Consider the following 27,764-nt stretch of genomic DNA (forward strand, 5'->3'; position numbering starts at 1 on the left):
CAGCTCTTCAGTGGAGTACCCTGCAGCAGTGGCCATGGCAGCTGGTGTTGTCTGTTCTACCAGCAAGGAAGGAAAAACCCTCTACACAGACAACTAACATGTCAGGAAGAATGCTGTACTTGAACTAGCATTCCTTGAGGTATTTAGTTTTCTATGTGGAAAGAATGGTCTTTTTAATGTATTTAATGATAATAGCATTCAGTCTTGTAAGACCTCACTTGCAATCTGATGTGGCACTGCTACGGTTAAACCAAAATCTCTCTCCCCACCCGGATCCATTTTCTCATCCCATTTGCGGTTGGGGCAAAACTCACTGCCTCCTCCCATTGTGTCTCCTGGCCTCTCTCTGCTATACTTTTCTTCAAAATCCTGAGGGAACAGTGCTAAATGACAGCCCTGGAGACAACCACCAGGAGAACCTCTGGCAGCAAGCAGTGAGTCTCTCTCTCTCTCTCTCTCTCTCTCTCACGCACACACACACACACACACACACACACTTGCCAGGAAGGTTCCCTTCCTCCCACTTTTGCCCTAGTGTCACAAAACTGGACCCAAAATTTCTCTGTGAAGAATTTTCAGCTCAGCACTAAGTACATCCCAGACACAATTTTACCACCTACCTCAGTGAGTATTAGGCTGAAAAAGCATGATTATACAAATATCAAATGTGCTACAGAAAGCTGTCTGGAAAAACACACACACACCCAAAATCAGGAAAGCCTTACAATGCAACCTAAATGCCTGCTGGTAAGGTGTGTTTGTCCGAACAGTGTGTGCCAAACAATGGGGAGGCAAAGCTAGGAAGGGTCTCATCTGGCTGCTGACATTACCAAGTGAGCTCATACATCAAAGGAGCTGGTAGGTTTCATGACTAGAGCCAATCCAGAGAATTGAATTGTGCATCAGTGACAATGACATCCTTGGTTTCAGCCCAGAAATAATCTGAATTTACTAGAAAATTTTGTGACATATCTACTAAATTATTCCCAAACGTCCAGTAGGCTCAATTTATATCGAAGGTAGCTATGTGACTACTTTACAGTCCTTTGTTTGAAGATGACGTGTATTTTGCAGGGCTGTTCAAGTCCAAGTCAGGTTTAATGCTGAAAAGTCCTAAGAAGGGGTGCAGTATGGTGACATGCATTGTATTTCTATTGAAATTATCGGAATTATTTCTAAATGTGCAACTGCACATATACATTAGCACATGCAAGTTTTATGCAGATACGCATTTTCCTTTGTCCTCTTTTTTGGTGAAACATAAGTGGCCATCCTATTCTGGACTGAGTCTCTCCCTTGATAGACCTGGGCCAAGCCTGCCACGCCAATATGTATCAATTATATCCTCAATTTGCATCAGGCCTAGCAAGACCCACTTGACGTCCCAGATCACTGCCACAAACAATGCTCCTGTAGAGAAAGGGAGGTTCTTTATGCCTCTTCTAAAAAGTGATGGTGGTTCATCAACGCAGGCTGAATGAATCCCATTCATCTAATTGGTACACAGGAGAACCTCCTATCTGACTGTACCCACAATACAGATGACTTCATCCGAAGTTATTTCTGTTTTAGCCATGCAAGCGTTCTGTTAACTTCTTATTGTTTTTAATTGTCGGTCACCACCTTGATGGCTTTTTAGCAAATAAGGCTGTATATAAATACTAAACATAAATCAATAATAAAAAAAACCCACCAGCTTCCATAAGCCTCCACATCACTATAGCAATCTTTGGATTCAGAATAACTTACGGCTTATAAAAGATGCAGAAAAGCCACGTCCTGGGATGTCCTGTGACTGAAACACTGTTGTTATCACATTTCCTGGGGCAATAACAGAGCCAGGAGATGCATCTCCACACCCAGAAGCTAATACTGCATCTTCCTGTTCTTCAGCGTTTCCTCTCAAAACCTAGGGGAAAGTGTTACTATTTTTTTCCCAACATCTAAATAAGGCTGTGTGCTGATTTTCATTTCCACCAACCCCAGACATAAACTAGTTTATGACGATACTGGCTTTAACTATCTCCCAACAACAAGCCACCAAAACAACAGGTCAGTGGCCTCATGCCGAAAGACACAGAAAAGCATATAAAAGTACCAACAGACTTCTCAGTTGTCACAAGACCCAAATCCTAATAATACACCCTGGTCCAAAAATGTGCATGGAGGAAAAAAAAAAGGTTCAGATCAAAGCTATTTGGGGGCAAACTCTTACATGTGACATCTCTAGGCTTGTAGGGAATATACTCATACCAGAGACTCTGAGGAAGGTGAGGGGCGCAAGGAGCCAGCTTTCTCAGAAGCCACCACATCAAGGCACAAGGAGCACCTTGAAAGGGTGATCCCAAGGAGCAGCTCCCTTTCTGCCATTGAAGCACTGGTGAAGAGGGAGCTGCAGTAGGTGTCTGTCTAAATAGCATTCCCCTTATTTTCGCCGTAGTGTACGTAAATGTTTACACGTGCCAAAATAAGGAACGCAAATGGCAGCACCCATGGGCGCCACCATTTGCATATGTGCACGGTTTTTTTTGTTTTTTCACTCAGCCGTGATAGGTTACATAAACATTTATGTAGCCTATCATGGTGTTTTTTAAAAATCTAGCCGTGATAGGCTACGTAAATCTTTACGTAGCCTATCACTTTTTTTTTTTTTAAAACTTGGAAATGGCAGTGGCGGCAGCCGGTTGGAAGGCCGGCCGCTGCAGCCGCCGCCGCGCCAGAGCCGCTGCCGCCAGGGACATTCACACAACGTAAGTCCCGTCCCGGGGGTGGCGGGGGGGTGGCAGACCGTTTCGCCACCAATTTCGGGGGGCCGAATGCGCTGGCATTCGGCCTCCCTGAGATTCGTGGAGAAATTCTCTGACATCCCTACGGCCAGGGCTTCAACAGAATCGCCTGCCGAGGCAACAGGAAAATCCCCAAGAGCCATCAGGAAACCATTCGGATCCATCAGCCTCCTGGGGCAGACCATCTTAATCGGCCCTCCACTCCTGCAGAAGTTCCGAGCGCCAGCAAGTCTAAACCCCACCAGGTAGTGATCTGTCCATGACAATGGAACTATAGAGAGTTCCTCCACACTAAGATCACTATCACCCCATCCAGCACAGAAAACGAGGTCCAGAGTGTGCCCAGCAGCATGGGTGGGGCCAGATACCTTCTGGGACAGACCCATGGTTGTCATGGCGGACATGAAGTCCTGAGCTGCTCCCAAGAGGGCAGCCTCAGCATGGATGTTGAAATCTCCCAGCACAACAAGCCGAGGGGTCTCCAACACCAAACCCAAGACTACCCTGGCTAGCTCAGGAAGAGAGGCTGTTGAGCAGCGGGGTGGATGGTACACCAACAGAATCCCTATTCTGTCCTGGGCACCCACTTTCAAATACACACACTCGAACCCAGCAGATTGCGGGATAGGGCAGCTGGTAAGGGGGATCGAATCAAGATAGACCACTGCCACTCCACCTCCCTGCCCCCCAGGTCTTGCCTGCTGCTGAACAGAGAACCCAGGAGGGCACAGCTGAGAGAGAAAGAAGAAAACATTAGAAGAAAACAAACTCCCAGAATGTAAAACAAGAGCCAGTGTTAAAAATTATCTCAACCACAGATGTCTACAGCCCAGATGAATGGTGGAAGAGGAATATTTTACTGGTCCCCTAAAAAGACCAACTGAGTGGATCTGGTGAGTCATGCTCTGCAAACACAGGGGCCACCACCAAAAAAGCCCCATTCCTAGTATAGGTCAATTTTATTTCAGATGGTGGTAGCATCTGAAAAGGGCCCTCGTTTTCTAATTTCAGCTCACATTTGCGTGGGAGAAATCTGTTGCATGTATAACTGAAGAAAAGACAGTTCAGCCTCAGTTTACAGAAACAATGAAATCCAGATTTCAGAGATGTTTTGAAATGCTACCCCAATTTGGGGGGGGAGGGTGGAGTTCTGCTGGCTTTATCTGCTTCCTAGTACAGTGTTCCAGAGCCAGTGTTAAGCTAAACTGCCAAGTGCTTGTTGGTACATCCTGCTTCAAACCACACTTAGCATGCTTGTGTAAATGTTGGTTTCAGACTGTTAATATATTTTATGAAATGGAAATTCAATCATTTATATCTCAGTGTACAGTTCAGATTTCCAGTCAATGACAAAAGCACCAGTAGTAATTTTAAGCTCAGATGCAACCTCCCATTTGTGGGGTTGGGGAAGTTAAAGACCCTGTACCAGAAAGCTTAATTTCAGTCTGAGAGTAAATCTATTAAATCCCATTGAGGTCAACAGGATCAAAATGCTCATCCTGTGGTTTCGAAACATGCTTAGTATTGTTATTACACAGGTGCTGGAGACATCTGGGGAACCTGGGCTCATATTCTCAAATGCTTTAATCGAGCATAGGTTTAGCTCTTATTCATTTACGACAGCTACCCTTTTTAAAGGAAATGCATGGCAGTCACCTCCTTTAACGACACATCTAATATTTCATCTACAGAACCATTGCTGACAGAAATCTTTGCCAACCTCTGCTCCCTCACGAAAGATCTGTTGTGCACAAATTGAAATCTTAGTTAACATGTTCACCCCTACAGTTCAAGAGGGCCAAATCTGATCTCTAAAATGGACTCGGTATACTTTTCATAGCTTCCCAAAATAAATTCCATTTGCAGCCCTTTTACCTTCTGAGGGAAAAGCAGCTATACCCAGTGGCTCATGTCTTCCCACACAATGACAAATTATGCTTGCCCTTTATTACATGTGGGAGTTGTGTTGCTTTGCACAGTCTGAACACAGCAGGCAACAGCTGCCAAATTCTTGAGAAAACAATTAAACTGTAAGGAATGAGAAACATTCCCCTCCCTTCACTTCAAGGATGTAGAAGTGCATCCAGATAAGGATGTAGCCAGGGAAGTATACATCAAATTTTATTTTGGAAAATGTTGAGGTGTTTTCCTAAAGTAACAATAAATAAACCATACCAATTTATGTAGAAGTGCATTTTTGGTTTGTTTCTTTCAATAGTTCTCATACAAAAGGTCCTGTTTGAAAAGCTAGAGCTAACATATCCAAAAAGAGTCTTGCTTCCTTTCTAAAGCAAACTGTCCGCTTAGACACATTGTCTGACACAGATGCTCTGTTCCCAAACCCAGGTGTCTGTGTGCTGGTTGTGCTTACTCAATGGGTGGCAAGTGAAAGGAGAAGCCAAAGTGCTCAAAACACACTTGCTTTATTATTGCTTCAAATGCCCCAGGGCTGAAATTTGGCTATGGAAACATGATCCAGGGCAGGCGGTGCAATTAGGGATGGCAGAGAATTCCGCCACAGAATCCAGTGAGGCTGGATTCTTTAGAATCCGCCCCCCCGGAATCCGTGGCGGAATGGCCTCCTGCCCCCCGCCCCCCCCACGGAATCCCCCCGGGATGGCACTTACCTGGGGCGGATGCGGCGGATTCGGCGGCGGCGGTTCCGGCGGTGGTGGCTGCGGCAGTGGTGGCGGAGGCTCTGGCGGCTGGTCTCCTGGCCAGCCACGGCCGGGCTGCTGCCGCCGCCATTGCCATCCTTGCAGCCGTGACAGGCTACGTAAGAATTTACGTAGCCTATCACGGCTAACCCCACAAAAAAACCCAGCATACGCAAATGGCGGTGGCTACGGCAGCCGCCATTTGCATTCCCTATTTTTCGCCAATTTATCTTACGTAAATATTTACGTAGGCTAGAATAGCGAAAAATAAAGGGACGTAAATAGCGCCCACTATGCTATTTGCGTTCCCCTTTTTTTGCCGTTTTACCTTACGTAAATATTTACGTAAGAAAAATCGGCGAAAAATCGGGAATGCAAATGGTGGCTGCCGTAGCTGCTGCCATTTGTGTATGCTGGGTTTTTTTTGGGGGGGTAGCCGTGATAGGCTATGTAAATTCTTACGTAGCCTATCACGGCTGCCTGGCTGGACGCAAATGGCGGCCGCTATGGCGGCCGCCATTTGCGTCCACAGCAGCCCATCCGCAGCCGGAAATCTGGCTGCGGACGGCCCTGGCCAGCTGCTCCGCAGCCTGGCCATGGAGCGGAGCTGGCCATCGAGGATTCCGGGGGGGAGGACTGGATCACCTCCCCCCCCATCCCCCCCACTGCGAGAGATTCTGCAAAAAGGTAAGTGAGTTTCGTACATCCCTAGGTGCAATCCTAAGTGGGGTTGGGGTGTGCAAAGTGGCAGATAGTCTGCCACCTCCTATCACCCTACCAGCTCACATAGGCCAGGGCAGGAGGTTTGGAGAGGGAGGCAGATTTACTTTGCTTTGTTCTGCACTGATTTTTGTTTCTCTTTATTTCCCCTATGTTGCTCCAGTGGGGAGGGGAATTTGCTACACCAGCCCCAGGCTGGCATAGTGTGATGGTGCTCTTTGGGCCATCCCAGTGAATGAAGGGGCTTTGGATCCAGAAGACTGAGGGCCACTCCATCCCACGCCTATGCAACCCCTGGTCCACCCTGGCTTCAGCCTAGTGTTCCCATGAACCCGGCCCCTAGCTTCCTTTGTAGACAAGCTGTCAAGTCGTTTTTCCAGTCAATTACTTTTTTGTTATGTAGACAGTCTCCTTATGCAGCAATTTACAACAAGCTTTCCTAGCAAGCTTTGCAAAATACAATAGGCTTCAAGTAACTACCTAGGTCCCCTTCATGGATCACTGCCTTGTTGTGGCAAAGGGGCTTGCGTAACTCAGTGAAGCCATAAGCTATGCCATGCAGGGCCACCCAAGATGGACAGGTCATGGCAGAGAGTTCTGACAAAATGTGGTTCACTGGAGAAGGAAATGGTAACCCACTCCAGTATTCCTGCCAAGAAAACCCCATGGAACATATCACAAGGCTAAAAGATATGACGCCGGAAGATGAGCCCCTCAGGTCGGAAGGTGTCCAATATACTACTGGGCAAGAGCAGAGGGAATTTCCAAGTAGTGCCAGAAAGAGTGAAGTGGCTGGGCCAAAGCTGAAAGGACACTCAGCTATGGATGTGTCTGGTGGTGAAAAGAAAATCCGATGCTGTAAAGAACAATATTGTTTAGGAACCTGGAATGTAAGATCAATGAATCAAGGTAAGCTGGAGGTGGTCAAACATGAGATGGCAAGATTGAACATCAACATCTTGGGAATCAGTGAACTAAAATGGACAAACATGGGCGAATTTAATTCAAGTGACCATCATATCTACTACTGCGGGCAAGAATCCCTTAGAAGAAATGGAGTAGCACTCGTAGTCAACAAAAGGGTGGGAAAAGCAGTACTGGGGTACAATCTCAAAAATGACGGAATGATCTCAGTGAAGTCAAGTGGGCCTTAGGAAGCATTACTAACAACAAAGCTAGCGGAGATGACAGTATTCCAGCTGAGCTATTTAAAATCCTACAAGACGATGCTGTTAAAGTGTTGCATCCAATATGCCAACAAATTTGGAACACTCAACAGTGGCCACAAGACTGGAATAGGTCAGTTTACATTCCAATTCCAAAGAAGGGCAATGCCAAAGAGTGTTTGAACTACCGTACAATTGCACTCATTTCACATGTCAGCAAGGTTATGCTCAAAATCCTACAAGCTAGGCTTCAGCAGTATATGAACTGAGAACTACCAGAAGTACAAGCTGGGTTTCGAAGAGGCAGAAGAACTAGAGATCAAATAGCCAATATTCGCTGGATCATGGAGAAAGCAAGAGAATTCCAGAAAAACGTCTATTTCTGCTTCATTGACTATGCTAAAGCCTTTGATTGTGTGGATCACAACAAACTGTGGCAAATTCTTAAAGAGATGGGAGTATCAGACCACCTTACCAGTCTCCTATGATACCTGTACGAGGGTGAAGAAGCAACAGTAAGAAGCGGACATGGAACAACCGATTGGTTCAAAATTGGGAAAGGAGTACGACAAGGCTGCATATTGTTACCCTGCTTATTTAACTTATATGCAGAGTACATCATGAGAAATGCCGGGCTGGATGAATCACAGGTTGGAATTAAGATTGCCAGGAGAATTATCAACAACCTCAGATACGCGGACGATACCACCCTAATGGCAGAAAGTGAAGAGGATCTAAAGAGCCTCTTGCTGAGGGTGAAAGTGGAGAGTGCAAAAGCTGGTTTGAAACTCAACATTAAAAAAACGAAGATCATGGCATCTGGCCCCATCACTTCCTGGCATATAGAAGGGGAAGAAATGGAAACAGTGACAGATTTTATTTTCTTGGGCTCCAAGATCACTGCAGATGGTGACTGTAGCCATGAAATTAAAAGACGCTTGCTCCTTGGGAGGAAAGCTATGACAGCATAGTAAGTATGGTATTAGACAGCATTAGTATTAGACATCCCCTTCATGGATCACTGCCTTGTTGTGGCGAAGGGGCTTGCGTAACTCAGTGAAGCCATAAGCTATGCCGTGCAGGGCCACCCAAGACGGACAGGTCATGGCAGAGAGTTCTGACAAAATGTGGTCCACTGGAGAAGGAAATGGCAACCCACTCCAGTATTCTTGCCAAGAAAACCCCATGGAACGTATCACAAGGCTAAAAGAGATGACGCCGGAAGATGAGCCCCTCAGGTCGGAAGGTGTCCAATATGCTACTGGGGAAGAGTAGAGGGTATTTCCAAATAGCGCCAGAAAGAGTGAAGCGGCTGGGCCAAAGCCGAAAGGACACTCAGCTGTGGATGTGTCTGGTGGTGAAAAGAAAGTCCGATGCTGTAAAGAACAATATTGTTTAGGAATCTGGAATGTCAGATCAATGAATCAAGGTAAGCTGGAGGTGGTCAAACATGAGATGGCAAGATTGATCGTCGACATCTTGGGAATCAGTGAACTAAAATGGACAGGCATGGGCGAATTTAATTCAGGTGACCATCATATCTACTATTGTGGGCAAGAATCCCTTAGAAGAAATGGAGTAGCACTCATAGTCAACAAAAGGGTGGGAAAAGCAGTACTGGGGTGCAATCTTAAAAATGATAGAATGATCTCAGTACGAATCCAAGGCAAACCATTCAACATCACAGTAATTCAAGTCTATGCCCCAACCACTGATGCCGAAAAAGCTGAGGTTGATAGGTTCTATGAAGACCTACAACACCTTCTAGAATTAACACCAAAAAAAGATGTCCTCTTCATCATAGGGGATTGGAATGCTAAAGTAGGAAGTCAAGAAATCACGGGGATAACAGGCAGGCATGGCCTTGGTGTACAAAATGAAGCAGGACAAAAGCTAATAGAGTTTTGCCAAGAGAACATGCTGATCATAGCAAACAGTCTTTTCCAACAGCACAAGAGGCGACTCTACACATGGACATCACCAGATGGTCAATATCGAAATCAGATTGATTATGTCCTTTGCAGCCAAAGATGGAGAAGCTCCATACAGTCAGTAAAAACAAGACCTGGAGCTGACTGTGGCTCAGATCATGAGCTGCTTCTTGCAAAATTTCGGCTTAAATTGAAGAACGTCGGGAAAACCACTAATCCGTTCAGGTATGACCTAAATCATATCCCTGATGAATATACAGTGGAGGTGAGGAATAGATTTCAGGGATTAGATCTGATAGACAGAGTGCCTGAGGAACTATGGACGGAGGTCCGTAACATTGTTCAGGAGGCAGCAACTCAATCCATCCCAAAGAAAAAGAAATGCAAGAAAGCCAAGTGGCTGTCTGATGAGGCTTTACAAGTAGCTGACGAAAGAAGGGAAGCGAAAAGCAAGGGAGAAAGGGGAAGATATATCCAACTGAATGCAGAGTTCCAGAGAATAGCAAGGAGAGACAAGAAGGCCTTCTGAAATGAACAATGCAAAGAAATCGAGGAAAACAACAGAATGGGAAAGACTAGAGATCTCTTCAAGAAAATTGGAGATCTCAAGGGAACATTTTGTGCAAAGACGGGCATGATAAAGGACAAAGAAGGCAGGGACCTAACAGAAGCAGATGAGATTAAGAAGAGGTGGCAAGAATACACAGAAGAACTATACAGGAAAGATCTGAATGTCCCTGATAGCCATGATAGTGCGGTCACTGAACTTGAGCCGCACATCCTAGAGAGTGAAGTCAAGTGGGCCTTAGGAAGCATTAGAAACAACAAAGCTAGCAGAGATGACAGTATTCCAGCCGAGCTATTTAAAATCCTAAAAGATGATGCTGTTAAAGTGCTGCACTCAATATGCCAACAGATTTGGAACACTCAACAATGGCCGCAAGACTGGAAAAGGTCAGTTTACATTCCAATTCCAAAGAAGGGCAACGCCAAAGAGTGTTCAAACTACCGCACAATTGCGCTCATTTCACATGGCAGCAAGGTGATGCTCAAAATCCTACAAGCTAGGCTTCAGCAGTATGCGAACCGAGAACTACCGGAAGTACAAGCTGGGTTTCGAAGAGGCAGAGGAACTAGAGATCAAATCGCAAACATTCGCTGCATCATGGAGAAAGCAAGAGAATTCCAGAAAAACGTCTATTTCTGCTTCATTGACTACGCTAAAGCCTTTGATTGTGTGGATCACAACAAACTGTGGCAAATTCTTAAAGGGATGGGAGTACCAGACCACCTTACCTGTCTCCTGAGAAACCTGTACGAGGGTCAAGAAGCAACAGTAAGAAGCGGACATGGAACAACCGATTGGTTCAAAATTGGGAAAGGAGTACGACAAGGCTGCATATTGTCACCCTGCTTATTTAACTTATATGCAGACTACATCATGAGAAACGCCGGGTTGGATGAATCACAGGTCGGAATTAAGATTGCTGGGAGAATTATCAACAACCTCCGATATGCAGACGATACCACCCTAATGGCAGAAAGCGAAGAGGATCTAAAGAGCGTCTTGTTGAGGGTGAAAGCGGGGAGTGCAAACGCTGGTTTGAAACTCAACATTAAAAAATGAAGATCATGGCATCTGGCCCCATCACTTCCTGGCATATTGAAGGGGAAGAAATGGAAGCAGTGACAGATTTTACTTTCTTGGGCTCCAAGATCACCGCAGACGGTGACTGTAGCCATGAAATTAAAAGACGCTTGCTCCTTGGGAGGAAAGCTATGGCAAACCTAGACAGCATAGTAAGAAGCAGAGACATCACCTTGCCGACAAAGGTCCATGTAATCAAAGCTATGGTTTTCCCAGTAGTAATGTATGGCTGTGAGAGCTGGACTATCAGGAAGGCTGAGTGCCGAAGAATTGATGCTTTTGAACTGTGGTGCTGGAGAAGACTCTTACGAGTCCCCTGGACTGCAAGGAGGTCAAATCAGTCCATCCTCAAGGAAATCAACCCTGAGTGCTCATTGGAAGGACAGATAATGAAGCTGAAGCTCTAATATTTTGGCCACCTAATGCGAAGAGAAAACTCACTGGAAAAGACCCTGATGCTGGGAAAGACTGAAGGCAAAAGGAGAAGGGGATGGCAGAGGATGAGATGGCTAGATAGCATCACCGATGCAATGAATATGAACTTGAGCACACTCCGGGAGAGAGCGGAGGAGAGGAAGGCCTGGTGTGCTATGGTCCATGGGGTCACGAAGAGTCGGACACGACTTAACAACTGAACAACAACAACAACTACTACCTGGGTAAAAGTAGCCTGCATTCCCACGGGTTCAGGGGAGGGCCCAGTCTGGCTGTCATCCAACTGATTAGACTGCAACTGGGCTTCACCCTCTCTATCAATGTTATTCACATCGCCTCCCCCTTCTGAAACCTTAACAACTCCTTTCCCCTCCCCCTCCCTTTCTGACTCAGAACCAGTTCCCCTGTCTTCTTGGACACATCTGCAGAGGTGCCGGGCCCAATTCCTACAGCATCTTCCTTTATAGTATTGTCCTCTATTTTGAAGGCAACCTCTATTTGAAAGGCTGTCCGGTCCAAGTCCGGTATAAAGATAAAGAGCCATCAGAAGGATGAGCTGGGCCTTGTGGTTGCCCATCAACAGCACCTGTACAGCAGACAGATCCAGGGTCCCCCTTCTGAAGTCGTAGCAGTGTCTACAGCCTTGGAGGGAGGACTCCGAAGAATCCTATGGTCCCTAGGATGCTCGCCCAGGATCACAGGATTGCTCTCCCCATTAATCCGATTTATCCACTACAAGTGCGACATGTAATCATGGTTTTGTTTTAAACATATTTAGTTGCTATTTTCATTTATTTATCCATTCATTCAGCACCCATGTGCATGATGCTTTACAGAGTAAATGCTACTACTTACCTGTAGGTCAATTCTTAGGCTTGCTTCACCAACCTAAAAGTGCTTGCACAGCAAACTGTATTCACAATTACAGTAGTCTAAAATATTGACAAAGCATGATGGTGGACATACCTTCACATAATTGCTTTGACACTGTCCATTGCTATCTGGTATCTGGAAGTTTTCATCAAAAATTATCTCCAAATGTTTGCTTATGTGGGTAATTATTGTCCAGGAGCACCTAATGTTAGTAGGGAAGTTGTGTGGCCAGTGGGGAGAACTGATGGTACCACTCTCTGAATGAAGAATACCACCACATCCTGCAAGAATGTTGGAAATTATAGAATCGGTCAAACACATATGAATGGAAGATCACTTTCTCCACAATACACAGTCTTTTCCTCATGAGAATTAGGAAAAGATCATAGAATCATAGAATAGTAGGGTTGGAAGGGGCCTACAAGGCCATCAAGTCCAACCCCCTGCTCAATGCAGGAATCCAAGTCAGAGCATCCCTGACAGATGGCTGTCCAGCCTCTCCAGTGTGGGAGAGCCCACTGCCTCCCTAGGTCATTTTTCCATTGTTGTATTGGTCTAAGAGTCAGGAAGTTTTTCCTGATGTTCAGCCGGAATCTGGTTTCCTGTCACTTGAGCCCATTATTCCGTGTCCTGCACTCTGGGATGATGGAGAAGAGATCCTGGCCTTCCTCTCTGTGACAGCCTTTCAAGTACTTGAAGAGCGCTGTCACAGAGCGCTCTTCAAGATCATTTTTTGATGAGAATTAGCCGGTTCTCATGATCAGTTCTGCAGTTCTTTTTGGTGATGGCCCCATCATTGCAGGACTCCCTGCCTTGCAAAATGCACCTGGCTCTCTCATTGCCTGCTTTTAAATAGGGCCTTAAGACCTAATTGTTTGAATCTGCCTCTAACTTAAACTATTATGAACTGCTTGACTGTTGGCCTGTAGCTGAAGAATTTTAATGATCAATGCTATTTTATTGTCTGTATTGAACAGTTTTGCTATGTTTTTAAAAAATGATGGTCTTTTATTTTTGAAATTGTTTTGTGAATTGCCTTAAGGGGGCTCTCTACCAGTGTGACTGCAAACTTGCAGTTCAAATAAGCCACTCTGGGAGCCCTTTTGGCTAAGGGGGAGGAGTATAAAAGCTGTCAATCAATCAGTCAAATTTATGAAGAGCTTGCAGGTACCACCTGCCATCACACACTTGGTTGGATGCAACAGGACAACTGCTAGCTCATGCAATGGGACTTCTATTGGTACAACGGGACTTCCCCATCCTCTTCTATTCCTCCCGCTCTGTAGTAGATTTGCTGGACATGCGGGAGAAGAGGAAATCCGTTCTACTAGTGGATTCCATTCCACTAGCAGAAGACCAGCACTGGATCCAACCCTCAGCTGTCCCTGCCTTTGTACCAACATCTTGGAAAGAGCACAAGCAGCAGTTGCTACACTAGTGCAGGTCCTGAAAATGGGTCCTGCATCAAGCTAAAAGACAGACAACCATTTTGAATAGAGTTGAAAATGGTATCATACAGTCATTGCTGCCCATGACATACATACTTCTTATTTTTGATCCATTTCCATTCAAGAAGGTTTTGTAGGTTTTTGGAGCACTACAAAAACCTGCAAAACTTGTTTGACCAGAGGCAATAGTAGAACATAAAAAAGAGAAACAGAGAAGAAGGGAGAGGGTCCACATGCAATGGATTATGTTGGCTCTATCATTCCCCTTTCAGCTTCCTGGGGAAAAAAAAACCCTGTTGTCTACTTCTAGCATAAGAGCCTATTCAAGAAAGGCTTGTGCTTGCAGCAAAAAAGAGAACAAAAATACAGGATCCTTGGAAATCCTTCTTATACTTTTGCCTTCACAGGTAGCAGCATAATTTTACAAAAATGAGTGCTAATGGTCTGCAGGGAGAAAGTGCGATTAACATATAAAAAGATGAGATATTAGAAACTTCAAGTTCTGAGTGGAGGTGGGAGCAGGGGAGATTAAGGTAAAATAATTACTGAAGCTCTCCTTAAATTGAAATTGTTGCTCATTCTGGAAATGGAGACATTTTATTCTCCCCCCCCCCCCCCCGCCATCCATGAAGATATCCAGAGATGGGTGGATTCTACTTCTATACATAAAGAGGAAGGAATTTAAGTTTTCTACTTACCTAAAGAATCTGAAGTCCACGTTGCAGAGAAACCATCTCCCTGCACAGACTCATCAGAGTAAAAGTTTATTAATAGCTGATTGGAGCCTGACTGAATGGTGCCTGGCGATGCCGTTCCACAATATCGTCCTATGATGGGAGAACTAGGAGATCCGCCGTTCAGAATTGTGACCGAGTCCCAATTACAACTCCTGTGTTGTTCAGTTTTAAAGGCCACAAAGGTAAGCTGTGGGGTGGTGACAAAGTGAGCACTGTGAACACGCGGTTATATTTGCAAAAATATATCAGAAACAGAGCAATCTAGGGATTCTGGTTCAATGATGCAAATAACTAATATGCTACAGTTCCAAAAGATGACCCTGGTACTTCTGTTTAATTCTCTTGGTGTTACAGGCAGAAGTTTATTTTTAAAGTTCCGGATTGCTCCATTTTTGAAAATTAATTTTGGGGTGTAGCCAAAGGTTCAATGTAGAATACAGAACTACAATGCTGTGTATAAAGTGGGTTTAGTTTGGGATTGAAAAAACACATTGGGTGATCTCCACTTAATTGTATATAGCATTACTATCCACCACAGATCTCTTTTTGCACAAACTCATTTTAAATACGTAGTTAAAGTAATACGTACAGTTCACGGGCGGAACAATCCTATGGTCCCTAAGAAGGCGTCCCAGAAGCAATAAGATATTGTGGATTCCCGCCACCCCACAATACCATGGATGCAGCTATGGTCTCAGGCGGGGAAATCCAAACAGGAATTTCATCCCCCCACCCCCTGCAGCTGCCACTAAATGCTCTGCAGTGGCCCCTCTTCTGAAGTTGCAACAACAACCTTGGAAGAGTGTCGAGGGGGGGGGGAGAAAAGGGGGCAAGCTGTGGGTGGGGAGGGGAAGGATAGACGTGGATCCACTTTCCTCTCTCTGCCCACCAAGAGGTAAGTCAGCCAGCTGGGCTCAGAGGCCCGTCTAGCTAAATATGCTAGAACAGCAGGAACAGGAAATGACAATGACTCAGTTGTTCCTCCTGACCTGCCTGCCAGGGCTTAGGATAGACAGAGGGCTCCGATCTCAGATCCCTCCATCTATAGAGTGGCCATCCCATAGGACTGTGCTCTTACTCGACTTCCTTTCTTTTCTGTTTAGCAGAAGGTGCTAAATAGAATCACCAGTAGTCACTAACTGATACGGCATAGTGCTGAGCCTTTGTTAGTGGTCATTCCAGCATAATAGTAAACAGGCTACCAAGAATTATTATTATTATTATTATTATTATTATTATTACTATTATATTTCTATACCACCCCATAGCTGAAGCTCTCTGGGCAATTCACAACAAGAAGTGGCAAATCTGAACCCAAAATCTCAGGAGCAGATAGACTTTGTATACTAATAAATATTTTATGATTGTCTGATTTTATGATACGATTTATAATTATCTAAATGAAATGAGTAGAAGTATTTGCAGTAGAGAGTAGCCTTGTTCTATCCACTGATGGGAATCAGTAAAATTACTATTCAGCCTGATGAAGAGTTGTGCATAACTTAAAAGCTTGCGTCCACATTCCCACAGCAGAAACTGTGAGACTAAATCTGGCCTGCATGATTGTGACCTACCAAGCCAAATGTAACCCACATGCCTTTTATTGTAGCCTCCAAGGTGTTTGATGACCTCCCTGTTTTTTTAAACCTAGGTAGGCATGGAGCTAAAACTTGGCATTTACTGAGCCCTGGGTGAACCGTAATGGCTCATGAGCTATTCAGCTTAGTAAATAACAAGGTATGCAGACCTGGAAAAAATGTATCCCCTTACCTGCTTTGTATCTCTTTTAACTGAAATCAGAATCTAATTTTCACAGCCCAAATTTCAAATAATTTAAAACTTGCCTTGTTGTCTATGGATTATTGATTACTCACATTGATGGTATGCCCCTCTGGTGCTATCAAGAGCCAGGAACAAAGACTAGAACTATTGTAAGGTTCTGGGAAGTTGGGACTTGAAATAATTCCACTTTCAGCTTCCCTCACGCCACCACAGGCTGAAATAAAATTCAAGATATTTGAAGAAGCATTCATGTATGACCAACAGAAATGCAGACATGCCAATCTTATGCTTTTATCCTGTACAGCAGGGGTGAAGAACAGGATCAAATCCAGCCCTCTAAGGGTCTCAATTTGGCCTTCTAGGGTTTCTCAGAAGCTCCCCACCCCAACTACTGATTCTTTAGTGGCTTCCCAGCTTTGCTGCAGTTTTTGTCCCCATTGTAAAAGGTTGAAATGCCTCTCATAAGGCTTAGTTATTGGTGGTAAAAGTTTTAAGCTAAAGTATGCTGGAATTTTGGGAATTTTTGGCCCTGTGCCTTTTGCCTTCCACTCTGTCTCTAGGGATGGTGCTGGTGCTCATTTTGGTCTGCAAATCCATCACATCGCCCGTGCCCGCACCCGCTGAGCTGCGCCGGCTGAGACCTCCCCACAGCTCGAGCCCCCCCCCGCGCTTGGCGAGCAGCCCGCAACTTGCCAAGACTTGTCTGCCTCCGCAGCAGTCACCATGTTTTTAAAAAACATGGCAAGCAGAAGTCTGTGTCCATAGACTGTACACAAAAAGCACCAGGAATCTTGTGTGTATGGGTGATTCACAGTGCTTTTTGCGCATAAGTCTATGTGCAGTATTCTGCAAGGACTGTATCTTCTGTCATTTTTGTACATCAGTAAAACCTGTTAGGCCCCTTCAGGGATCACTGCCTTGTTGTGGCGAAGGGGCTTGTGTAACTCAGTGAAGCCATAAGCTATGCCGTGCAGGGCCACCCAAGACGGACAGGTCATGGCAGAGAGTTCTGACAAAATGTGGTCCACTGGAGAAGGAAATGGCAACCCACTCCAGTATTCTTGCCAAGAAAACCCCATGGAACGTATCACAAGGCTAAAAGAGATGACACCGGAAGATGAGCCCCTCAGGTCGGAAGGTGTCCAATATACTACTGGGGAAGAGTAGAGGGTATTTCCAAGTAGCGCCAGAAAGAGTGAAGTGGCTGGGCCAAAGCCGAAAGGACACTCAGCTGTGGATGTGTCTGGTGGTGAAAAGAAAATCCGATGCTATAAAGAACAATATTGTTTAGGAACCTGGAATGTAAGATCAATGAGTCAAGGTAAGCTGGAGGTGGTCAAACATGAGATGGCAAGACTGAACATCGACATCTTGGGAATCAGTGAACTAAAATGGACAGGCATGGGCGAATTTAATTCAGGTGACCATCATATCTACTACTGTGGGCAAGAATCCCTTAGAAGAAATGGAATAGCACTCATAGCCAACAAAAGGGTGGGAAAAGCTGTACTGGGGTACAATCTTAAAAATGATAGAATGATCTCAGTACGAATCCAAGGCAAACCATTCAACATCACAGTAATTCAAGTCTATGCCCCAACCACTGAGGCCGAAGAAGCTGAGGTTGATCGGTTCTATGAAGACCTACAACACCTTCTAGAAATAACACCAAAAAAAGATGTCCTCTTCATCATAGGCGATTGGAATGCTAAAGTAGGAAGTCAAGAAATCACGGGGATAACAGGCAGGCATGGCCTTGGTGTACAAAATGAAGCAGGACAAAAGCTAATAGAGTTTTGCCAAGAGAATACGCTGATCATAGCAAACACTCTTTTCCAACAGCACAAGAGACGACTCTACACATGGACATCACCAGATGGTCAATTTCGAAATCAGATTGATTATGTCCTTTGCAGCCAAAGAAGGAGAAGCTCTATACAGTCAGTAAAAACAAGACCTGGAGCTGACTGTGGCTCAGATCATGAGCTGCTTCTTGCAAAATTTTGGCTGAAATTGAAGAACGTAGGGAAAACCACTAAACCGTTCAGGTATGACCTCAATCATATCCCTTATGAATATACAGTGGAGGTGAGGAATAGATTTCAGGGATTAGACCTGATAGACAGAGTGCCTGAGGAACTATGGACGGAGGTCCGTAACATTGTTCAGGAGGCAGCAACTCAATCCATCCCAAAGAAAAAGAAATGCAAGAAAGCCAAGTGGCTGTCTGATGAGGCTTTACAAGTAGCTGAGGAAAGAAGGGAAGCGAAAAGCAAGGGAGAAACGGGAAGATATATTCAACTGAATGCAGAGTTCCAGAGAATAGCAAGGAGAGACAAGAAGGCCTTCTTAAATGAACAATGCAAAGAAATCAAGGAAAACAATAGAATGGGAAAGATTAGAGATCTCTTCAAAAAATTGGAGATCTCAAGGGAACATTTTGTGCAAAGATGGGCATGATAAAGGACAAAGAAGGCAGGGACCTAACAGAAGCAGATGAGATTAAGAAGAGGTGGCAAGAATACACAGAAGAACTATATAGGAAAGATCTGAATGTCCCTGATAGCCATGATAGTGCGGTCACTGAACTTGAGCCAGACATCCTCGAGAGTGAAGTCAAGTGGGCCTTAGGAAGCATTAGTAACAACAAAACTAGCGGAGATGACAGTATTCCAGCTGAGCTATTTAAAATCCTAAAAGATGATGCTGTTAAAGTGCTGCACTCAATATGCCAACAAATTTGGAACACTCAACAGTGGCTGCAAGACTGGAAAAGGTCAGTTTACATTCCAATTCCAAAGAAGGGCAACGCCAAAGAGGGTTCAAACTACCGCACAATTGTGCTCATTTCACATGCCAGCAAGGTGATGCTCAAAATCCTACAAGCTAGGCTTCAGCAGTATGCGAACCGAGAACTACCAGAAGTACAAGCTGGGTTTCGAAGAGGCATAGGAGCTAGAGATCAAATCACCAACATTCGCTGGATCATGCAGAAAGCAAGAGAATTCCAGAAAAACGTCTATTTCTGCTTCATTGACTACGTTAAAGCCTTTGATTGTGTGGATCACAGCAAACTGTGGCAAATTCTTCAAGTGATGGGAGTAGCAGACAACCTTACCTGTCTCCTGAGAAACCTGTACGAGGGTCAAGAAGCAACAGTAAGAACCAGACATGGAACAACCGCTTGGTTCAAAATTGGGAAAGGAGTACAACAAGGCTGCATATTGTCACCCTGCTTATTTAACTTATATGCAGAGTACATCATGAGAAACGCCGGGTTGGATGAATCACAGGTCGGAATTAAGATTGCTGGGAGAATTATCAACAACCTCCAATATGCAGATGATACCACCCTAATGGCAGAAAGCGAAGAGGATCTAAAGAGCCTCTTGTTGAGGGTGAAAGTGGAGAGTGCAAAAGCTGGTTTGAAACTCAACATTAAAAAAACGAAGATCATGGCATCTGGCCCCATCACTTCCTGGCATATAGAAGGGGAAGAAATGGAAGCTGTGACAGATTTTATTTCCTTGGGCTCCAAGATCACTGCAGATGGTGACAGTAGCCATGAAATTAAAAGACGCTTGCTCCTTGGGAGGAAAGCTATGGCAAACCTAGGCAGCATAGTAAGAAGCAGAGACATCACCTTGCCGATAAAGGTCCATCTAATCAAAGCTATGGTTTTCCCAGTAGTAATGTATGGCTGTGAGAGCGGGACTATAAGGAAGGCTGAGCGCTGAAGAATTGTTGCTTTCAAACTGTGGTGCTGGAGAAGACTCTTACGAGTCCCCTGAACTGCAAGGAGGTCAAATCAGTCCATCCTAAAGGAAATCAACCCTGAGTGCTCATTGGAAGGACAGATACTGAAGCTGAAGCTCAAATATTTTGGCCACCAAATGCGAAGAGAAAACTCCCTGGAAAAGACCCTGATGCTGGGAAAGACTGAAGGCAAAAGGAGAAGGGGACGGCAGAGGATGAGATGGCTAGATAGCATCACCAATGCAATGAATATGAACTTGAGCACACTCCGGGAGAGAGCGGAGGACAGGAAGGCCTGGCGTGCGATGGTCCATGGGGTCACGAAGAGTCGGACACGACTGAACGACTGAACAACAAAAACCTGTTAGAATTGGTATACACAATGAAAGTAGTATTCAACTTACCTAGAGAAGAGTATTGGATAAAGAATCCTTTGTCTGTATTTTCAGCATTACTCAAAAACTGCATCCAGATCTGAGGGGCTGCTATTAGTACTGGCTCTCGAGGTGCCCTGCATAGTCTGTATAGGAGCTCTCCATCAGAATCCCCTAAGTAAAAAAAATATTCTATGAAATACCTAAAGCCATTTGAACTTGTATCCCTGAAAACAAGCAAGTTTACAAAGTTATTGTGTGACATCTTGGCTTCCTAATGCTTCTATTATTAATCGGCAACGATGGCTTAATCATATCCCCTCCCATCTTCTTTCATAACCACAAGGAGGAGATTAGAAGCAACCATCTTCACTTTTAAACAAGTCACACTTTTTTTGTTACATCTCAACTCAGGATAGTGTGTTTTGTTTAAACTCTTGTTAGAGCTTTTCTAGACGAGGCTGTTAATCTACTGTATGTATCTAATTTTGGTTTTGTCACAGAATTGAGATCTGAGCTTCACAGAAAGAGCTTTTCCTTTCCTGCATTTCTACTACGTCTAGGTGGCACTGTGCTAGAGTGGAATAACACAGTTAGGGTACAGTCCTGAAGTTGGAAGCGACCGCCTATCCAGTGCAGGGCAGAAGCAGCACGGAGGAGAGGATTCCCTCTGTGCTGCAGCCACCCTGCACTTTGCCTTAGACACGCGTTTTCGCGTGTCTAGGTGCAGCTTTGGGGAGGGGGTGGGTACAGGGATGAAGACCACACAGGAAGCTGTCTAAAACAGCTTCCGTGGTCTCTTCCCACCCCCACCTCAGGAATGCCCTGTTTTCACCCCTCCATGCTCCGTATTATGAGCATGGAGGTGGCGGCAGTATGGTTCTCTCCAACCCAGCTATGAGAGTGAGGGGGAGGGGGCAGGGAGCATAGTTTTCTGGCTTACGAGCTCATAGCTGGGAAACCAAAAAATCCTATCTCCTCCAGATGCTGTCTAGGGGAAGTAGGATTGCTCTCTTACACAAGTAGGTAAATACATTTTCTTTCAATTTCACAAATAATATTCCATTTTCCCCAGTCTAAAAAACCCTGCAAAAGTGTTCTTAAGATAAGAAACAAAAGCAAAACTGGAGGGTCACAACATCGTTTAAAGAACCTGTAAACAACGATTGTGTGGAATCGTTGGAATGGAATGACAAGTGCACAACCAATGCCTCATGTAGTAAAACTGTTAGTATAACAAAGTAGGATCAAACCATGGTTTCTGATCCTGGTTTCTTTTGTAGCAAGAGCTTTAAAATCCTGTAATTTCCTGAGTTCAGATGTGATGGGAAACTGTTTTGTTTAAAAGCAGATGCAGATGCTTTCATTCTCTTCCTCCTGGCTATGAATGAGAAGGAGAACTGGGCAATGCATGCACTGCAGCTCCTACACATAGTGAGAAACTATGGCTTCCCATTACAATTGAACTAGGCCACTGACTCAATCTTCTTGTAAAAATATCAGCTCTAACGTACAGTATCCTTCTACAGCATCCTTCACGAACTGCTATTTTATGAACCTTTTTTTTGTTGGTGAGGGACATCTATGTCAGTTCATTTAAGAATAGCTACAACCCAGAGTTGGCTTTCCTTTTTTAAAAAAGTAAACAAATACAAGTTTAACACATTTTAAAATTAGTCTAAAAATAAAGAAAAGATCACAACAATTTAGTAGCAGAGATATAAATATACGTCTGTATATATCACTTTAACATTTCACTTAGAGAAACAAAATGCTAACGACCACTGCCTGGCACCAATTGTCCATTAAAGAAAGGAAGTTATTAATGATATTTATGTACTGGTTCCAGATGGCTACATCTAGGGATGTCGGAGAAATCCACAACAGATTCAAATGAGTTCAGATATCTATGAATCTGACCTGTGGATTCTGTAGCAGACTGGCCTTTTCCAAGTCACAGGGATTCCATGGACTTGTGGGCCATTTTTTTTTTTTACATTTGGGGAGGATTTGCGGAAAAGCACATTTGTGTAAGTGTGCATTAGCACAAATGTGCATTTGCAAACAGGACTGAAATTCTTGTACATCCCTAAAAAAAATCTGATGCTGTCAATGAGCAGATGATGGAATGAAAGATGCCTGATAACCCATGTAAGAGACAGAACAGATTTAACAAAATCTATACATCCCCAGCTGGTAACCCACCTTGTCGAATTTCTAAGTAGTCATTCTGGCAATTGATATGCTGTTCCAAGTGGAAATCTTCAAAGAGAAGGTAAACGGTTGTGGTGGATGCCTGTGGATTTTGGATGACCCATTCACAGTTCAGGTTGTTTGTATAATTTCTGACACCATCATAACCAGGAGAAGTGAGGTTCCCGCCATCCGAACTAAGCAGATGTCTGCCACACACTGAAAAAACACCATTTGGAGAAGTAAGAGAGAATTTGAGGAGAACACATAATTATGCTGTGACTCCAAGACCAAGAAGCACCTGTAGATCAGCCTTCAACAGCCTGGTGCCCTTCAGTTGTATTGGATTGCAAGTCCCATAATTATGGGAATTGGAGTTCAACACATCTGGAGGGCATTAGGTTGGGGAAGGCTGCTGTAGATATACTCATGTATGCAGCATAGCCCATCTTCCACATTCCTTTATTTAGATTCATGCTGTTATACTAGTAATTCCCAAGCCAATACTCTTGGTATCTCTAAAAAGGTAAAGGTGTCCCCAACCAGTCGTGCCCGACTCTAGGGTGTGGTGCTCATCTCCATTCCTAAACTGAAGAGCCAGCGCTGTCTGAAGACGCTTCTGTGGTCATGTGGCCGGCATGACTGAACACCAAGGTGCACGGAACGCTGTTACCTTTCCTGCTGAAGCGGTGCCTATTTATCTACTTGCAATTTCTTGCTTTCAAACTGCTAGGTTGGCAGAAGCTGGGACTGAAGACGGGAGCTCACTCCGTCTTGCAGCACTCGGGTCTCGAACTGCTGTCCTGCTGACCTTCCGGTCTGTAATTCAGCGTCTTAACCACTAAGCCACTACCTCATAATTCTCAAACCAAGCAGCACATTTGGAGAAAAAAAACATGACAAAATTAGTTCTCCACCTTTTTCTAAAATGCCCAAAAGACTTGACTGTCCAACCCAATATTTCTGCTGTTATTTTGCCCTACCTGGTCTTTTAAAGGCTGGAGAAATGAAGCACAGGCAAAATATCAGCATTCATCATGTTAGAACAGTCAGATTTGAGTCTGTGACATCAAATTAGATCCAGATTTCCTCTTGTTCAGAGCAGACTGACTTATGCCCCATTGATTCCAAACATGACTGACAACACATTCCAATGCATATTTACTGAGAAGTGAGTCCCACTATTTTGAATGGGACTTACTCCCCGGTAAGTGTGCATAGGATTGCAGCCTAAGTCTGGCCTATAGACTAGAACTAGGGGCTCTGCTACAGGAGTTTCGCTGAGAGATAACAAACAAAAATGGTTGAGTTTCTCTTAATTATTTTTGCCGCTCCTAGTTGCAAAAAACATCTAATATATTATATTACCTGCATCTTCATCAGAAACATATGTAATTCTGAAGCTTGCCTCTGAATCATCACGGCTGGTTACCATAATTACTGTTATCTTGTTTCCAGAGGACTTCACCTGAGTGCCTGGGGTCACCACACCACACCATCTGGATAGCCTGGGTGTTTTTTCACCAAAGCCATTGTGAACCTGTTTGCCAAAAATAAAATAAAATAAAATAAAATAAAATAAAATAAAATAAAATAAAAAGCATAACTTTAGAAAAGGGCTTCTCCTAAGTGTTGTATGACCACCAATATGATTTTAAGCATTTCAATCCTTGTACAAATCTGTGCTTTGAAATGGGGCAGAAATCTACTTTTCAGTTATGAATTGCCAAATTATCTCAGCCAAGAGGAGTGCTGTTTATGGCAGAAAGGGGCTCTTGCACTCACCTATGCCCTCCTTAGGTCTGCATGAGGATTTAATTTTTGTTTGCAAAACATGCAAGTATGCCCCATTCAAAGCTCTGAACGCAAGTATGTGTCTGCCAAAAACATTTGCAAATTGTCGAACACATGCTCGCGTTGGTCTCGTTCCCATTTCAATTTCCTAATATGTGCGAATTTCCTCAGAAGACTGAATCAGCCCCGCTTTAGCCTATGGGGGAAAGTTGCACAAATTTGGGAAGATTTGTACAAATCTTCCATTCGATCACTGCTTGATTTGTGCATGTTTCCAATTCGTGCAAAGCGAGCAGTGATCGCAAATGCGAATGGAAATCAGGCACGAAATGAGCAGCAAAATGATGTTTGAAGAATCCTGGTGATCCCAAACAATGCTTGTTTGCCCATTCCTAGCCCTTCTCCACTGCCTTGCTGTAGCCTTGCTCGCCTGCCTTCCTTGTTCCCATCCTATCCTTGAATGATGTGGGATTATGACTCAACACCGCACCCCAGAGAGAAAAAGGGCAAGCACAGTAGGCACAGTGACACTGGTCGTAGCAACATGTTGCAAAGGAAATAATCCCTACCATGAAGGCTTTAGGGGTATAAGGTAGTGGCAACCCAGTTGCTTCCAGATGAAGGGGTCCTAACACTAACTAATAGAAGGCACTATGCAGTTCTTCCATCTTTTTCTTCTTCACAGATTTTCCACCTAAGAAAAAAAGATGGAACAACTGGTGGGAAAAAGCAGGAGGGTTAAAAGCGGATTCTGAAGACATCTGGCTCCCCCGTAGAATTCTGTGAAAGAGGCACGGTGATAGTACGATAAAAGTCTCATCTGGTAGCATCTCCCCTCCCCTATCTGCAGTGCACTTTAAATACAGATATAGTAGATGTTCTCGTGTTACTCCTAAATCTGTATGTGTTTCAATTCCCATTGTCTGTTTGCAGTTAATTTAACTGTATATGGTATTTCCATATTCTACAGTAGTGCACCTCTCCTTTTTCCTCACACTTACCACCAAATAATCCGAACTACAATTCTGGCTGAATTCAAAATTCATGTCACTAATGGTGAGGGTGACCCGGCGTCCAAAGGGCACCATGATTCTCCATTCACATTTTTGTTTGTGCAGGTAGGAATCTGGGTAGTTGGGGGAGGTAAGTGTCCCAGCCGTGCCACGGAGTTCGCCTCCACACTCTGGAATGACACAAATAATAATTAGTCTGAATTGATGTTTCCTTGTAGAACAAAACAAAATGGATAATGATTCTCTGGAAACAATAAATGAAAGAAATTGGAAACACTTAGATGCCTGCAGTGGTTGACTTGTTCCCATGCTTCTTCTCATTTCAGAATTCAGCTAGGAACTCAAAGCAGAGCATTTTGTGGCATATACCCTGGTTCACAGGTTCTCTCAAACTATATTGTCAGTATGTTGGCAACTACTAATTACCTGTTTACTGTGTATACAGTCAGATTTCTCTTAAAACCAGATATGATCTAAGAGTAAGTTCAATACTTTACTCTTGAAAAGGGTGATGCAGAATTCTATTTCTTAAGAAACATGCTCTTGGACAAGATTTGTCTTTTTGTCCTTTGACTACAAAGTATTAGCATAACAGTACTAAATCCAAGAGCTTATGCATGCATAAATTCAAACACATGAAACATCTAACATCATTCTTAAACAAGGCTTCTAAGCAGAGTCAAGTACATCGGCTAGTTCCCAATGATAAGCAATATCAAGCTTACCAGGTTGATTCTACAGGCAGCGCGTTCAGGAAAGCTGATCCTAAAGGGTAGCTTCCCCTATTGTGTGTTCTGAGTCTCCTTTATATAATTTTTGGATGCTATAAAATATGTCCAAACCATTTTTACTACAGCTTATATTTCTTATCCAAGAATTCCAAAGATAAACTTTCTACTCTAATTCTTCATATGTCTAAATAAGATTATTGAATTTTGAAGCTTCTTATCAAGATTAATGCTCACACCAACATACTTATCTAAACATTTTAGCTTTCTTTGACATGTTGCAGGTACGTTTCTGACACAAGCGTATTTCCTTGACATCATCCTGTCTTGTGAGCTCGTCTTTCTTACATATTTACAGTCGGGAATGAGGCCTCTTGGTCACTTATCTGATGGCCCATCTGGCCTCATTGTTTTATGGTACGTACCCTACTAAGTTAAAGCCAGAAGCCTAAATTTAACATTGACACTCCTTATCTGGATTCCTTTCTAATCAGTAAATGATCTATTGATCTATTGGCCTGGTACAATTGTCTCTCATCTGGCAAACCTCAGAGATGACACATTTTTTATTACTCCTGGGCCAGAAGGCTGTACTGGGTGATATTAGAAATTGGAATCTCATTTTTAATTCCACAATTTTCTTGGACGCATTTGATTATAGAATTTCTTAATTGAGCAGCAGGGGTAATATGATGCAAATATGAAAGATCTACTTAATCTGCCACAGTTTTACACAATGCCACTAGTAATCACTGTACTCAAAAACAAACCCACTGTCATGAAATCAACCAGCCGTCTCCCACCTGGTGCCCTCTAGATGTGTTGGACTGCAGCTCCCATGATCCCCAGCCAGAATGGCCAGGGCTAAATAAACAACAGTCAATGACAAAATATGAAAGGCAGGCCACACTGCTAAAATTCAGAACCCAGCTAGCTAAATTTGCTGCCTTGTATTAAATAGAAGCTGTGCATCCTTGCATGTAACAGAAACTTGATATGATTAGAAAATAAATGAAAACTTGGCACCTTCAGCACTAGCAGCAAAATGCAGCCTGAAGCCTGGAGCATTGATGGATCCATCAGTGACAAACTTGATATAAGCCAGGTTGCCAGAAGTGTCCAAATCAGTGGGTATAGCAGCACCACAGTATTTACCTAACAAATCCCCTAGGTAAATAAAAAGAGTAAGTAATAAAGCAACTTGCCATGAATCTTTTTTTAAAATTCTCCTATCTACAGGCTCAAGGTGAGTGAAAAATATTTAAGCGAGAATAACTCAGTGCCAATTTAATCCTTGCTACCAGGTGCTAGGGTAAAAACTGCACTGCTGAGTTGAAAGTATTGGGTGCAATCCTATGCATGTTTAGATGGGAAAAAAGTCCTAAAACTCCCTGCATTCCCCAGCCAGCTGGTTGGGGACTGCTGGGAGTTCTAGGACTTTTTAACTTTTTTTTTTTTTGATCATAGAGCAAGAGCTAGGGGAACAATTGTATGATTTCATTTTGGCTGACCTTGAAAACAACTTTCTTTAGATCATACACTATGCTACGTAGACATTACTTTATTATCCCTCACATTTTCAGCCCAAACTATGCTATGCTATGTAATTTTGGCAAGGCATAGGAAAGGATATGCAAAGCTCATCTCCTGACTCTTGATCTTTCTAGCTGCTTCTGCTGAGATAGGAAGAGCCAAAGTTACCAGGCACCACAGAATTGCTACA

The 27,764-nt window shown here is 43.8% G+C and overlaps 1 protein-coding gene across 2 annotated transcripts in view; it reads right to left on the minus strand.

Annotated features, from left to right (window-relative positions):
• CUBN (cubilin) overlaps positions 1–27,764 on the minus strand; it is a 260,102-nt gene that overhangs the window by 46,203 nt on the left and 186,135 nt on the right. For both annotated transcript variants that reach the window (XM_084860471.1, XM_084860472.1), the window contains exons 47-55: positions 27,068–27,208; positions 25,302–25,483; positions 23,875–24,046; positions 22,519–22,725; positions 20,344–20,487; positions 16,276–16,397; positions 14,363–14,588; positions 12,310–12,497; positions 1,750–1,909 (exon numbers count right to left, since the gene is read on the minus strand). In XM_084860471.1, the coding sequence (XP_084716597.1) occupies positions 1,750–1,909; positions 12,310–12,497; positions 14,363–14,588; positions 16,276–16,397; positions 20,344–20,487; positions 22,519–22,725; positions 23,875–24,046; positions 25,302–25,483; positions 27,068–27,208 (1,542 nt within the window). The remainder of the gene's footprint in view (positions 1–1,749; positions 1,910–12,309; positions 12,498–14,362; positions 14,589–16,275; positions 16,398–20,343; positions 20,488–22,518; positions 22,726–23,874; positions 24,047–25,301; positions 25,484–27,067; positions 27,209–27,764) is intronic.

Source organism: Heloderma suspectum, chromosome 5, assembly GCF_057233095.1.
Source record: "Heloderma suspectum isolate Gila_16-S chromosome 5, 16-S_ref, whole genome shotgun sequence".
Lineage (NCBI taxonomy): Eukaryota > Metazoa > Chordata > Lepidosauria > Squamata > Helodermatidae > Heloderma > Heloderma suspectum.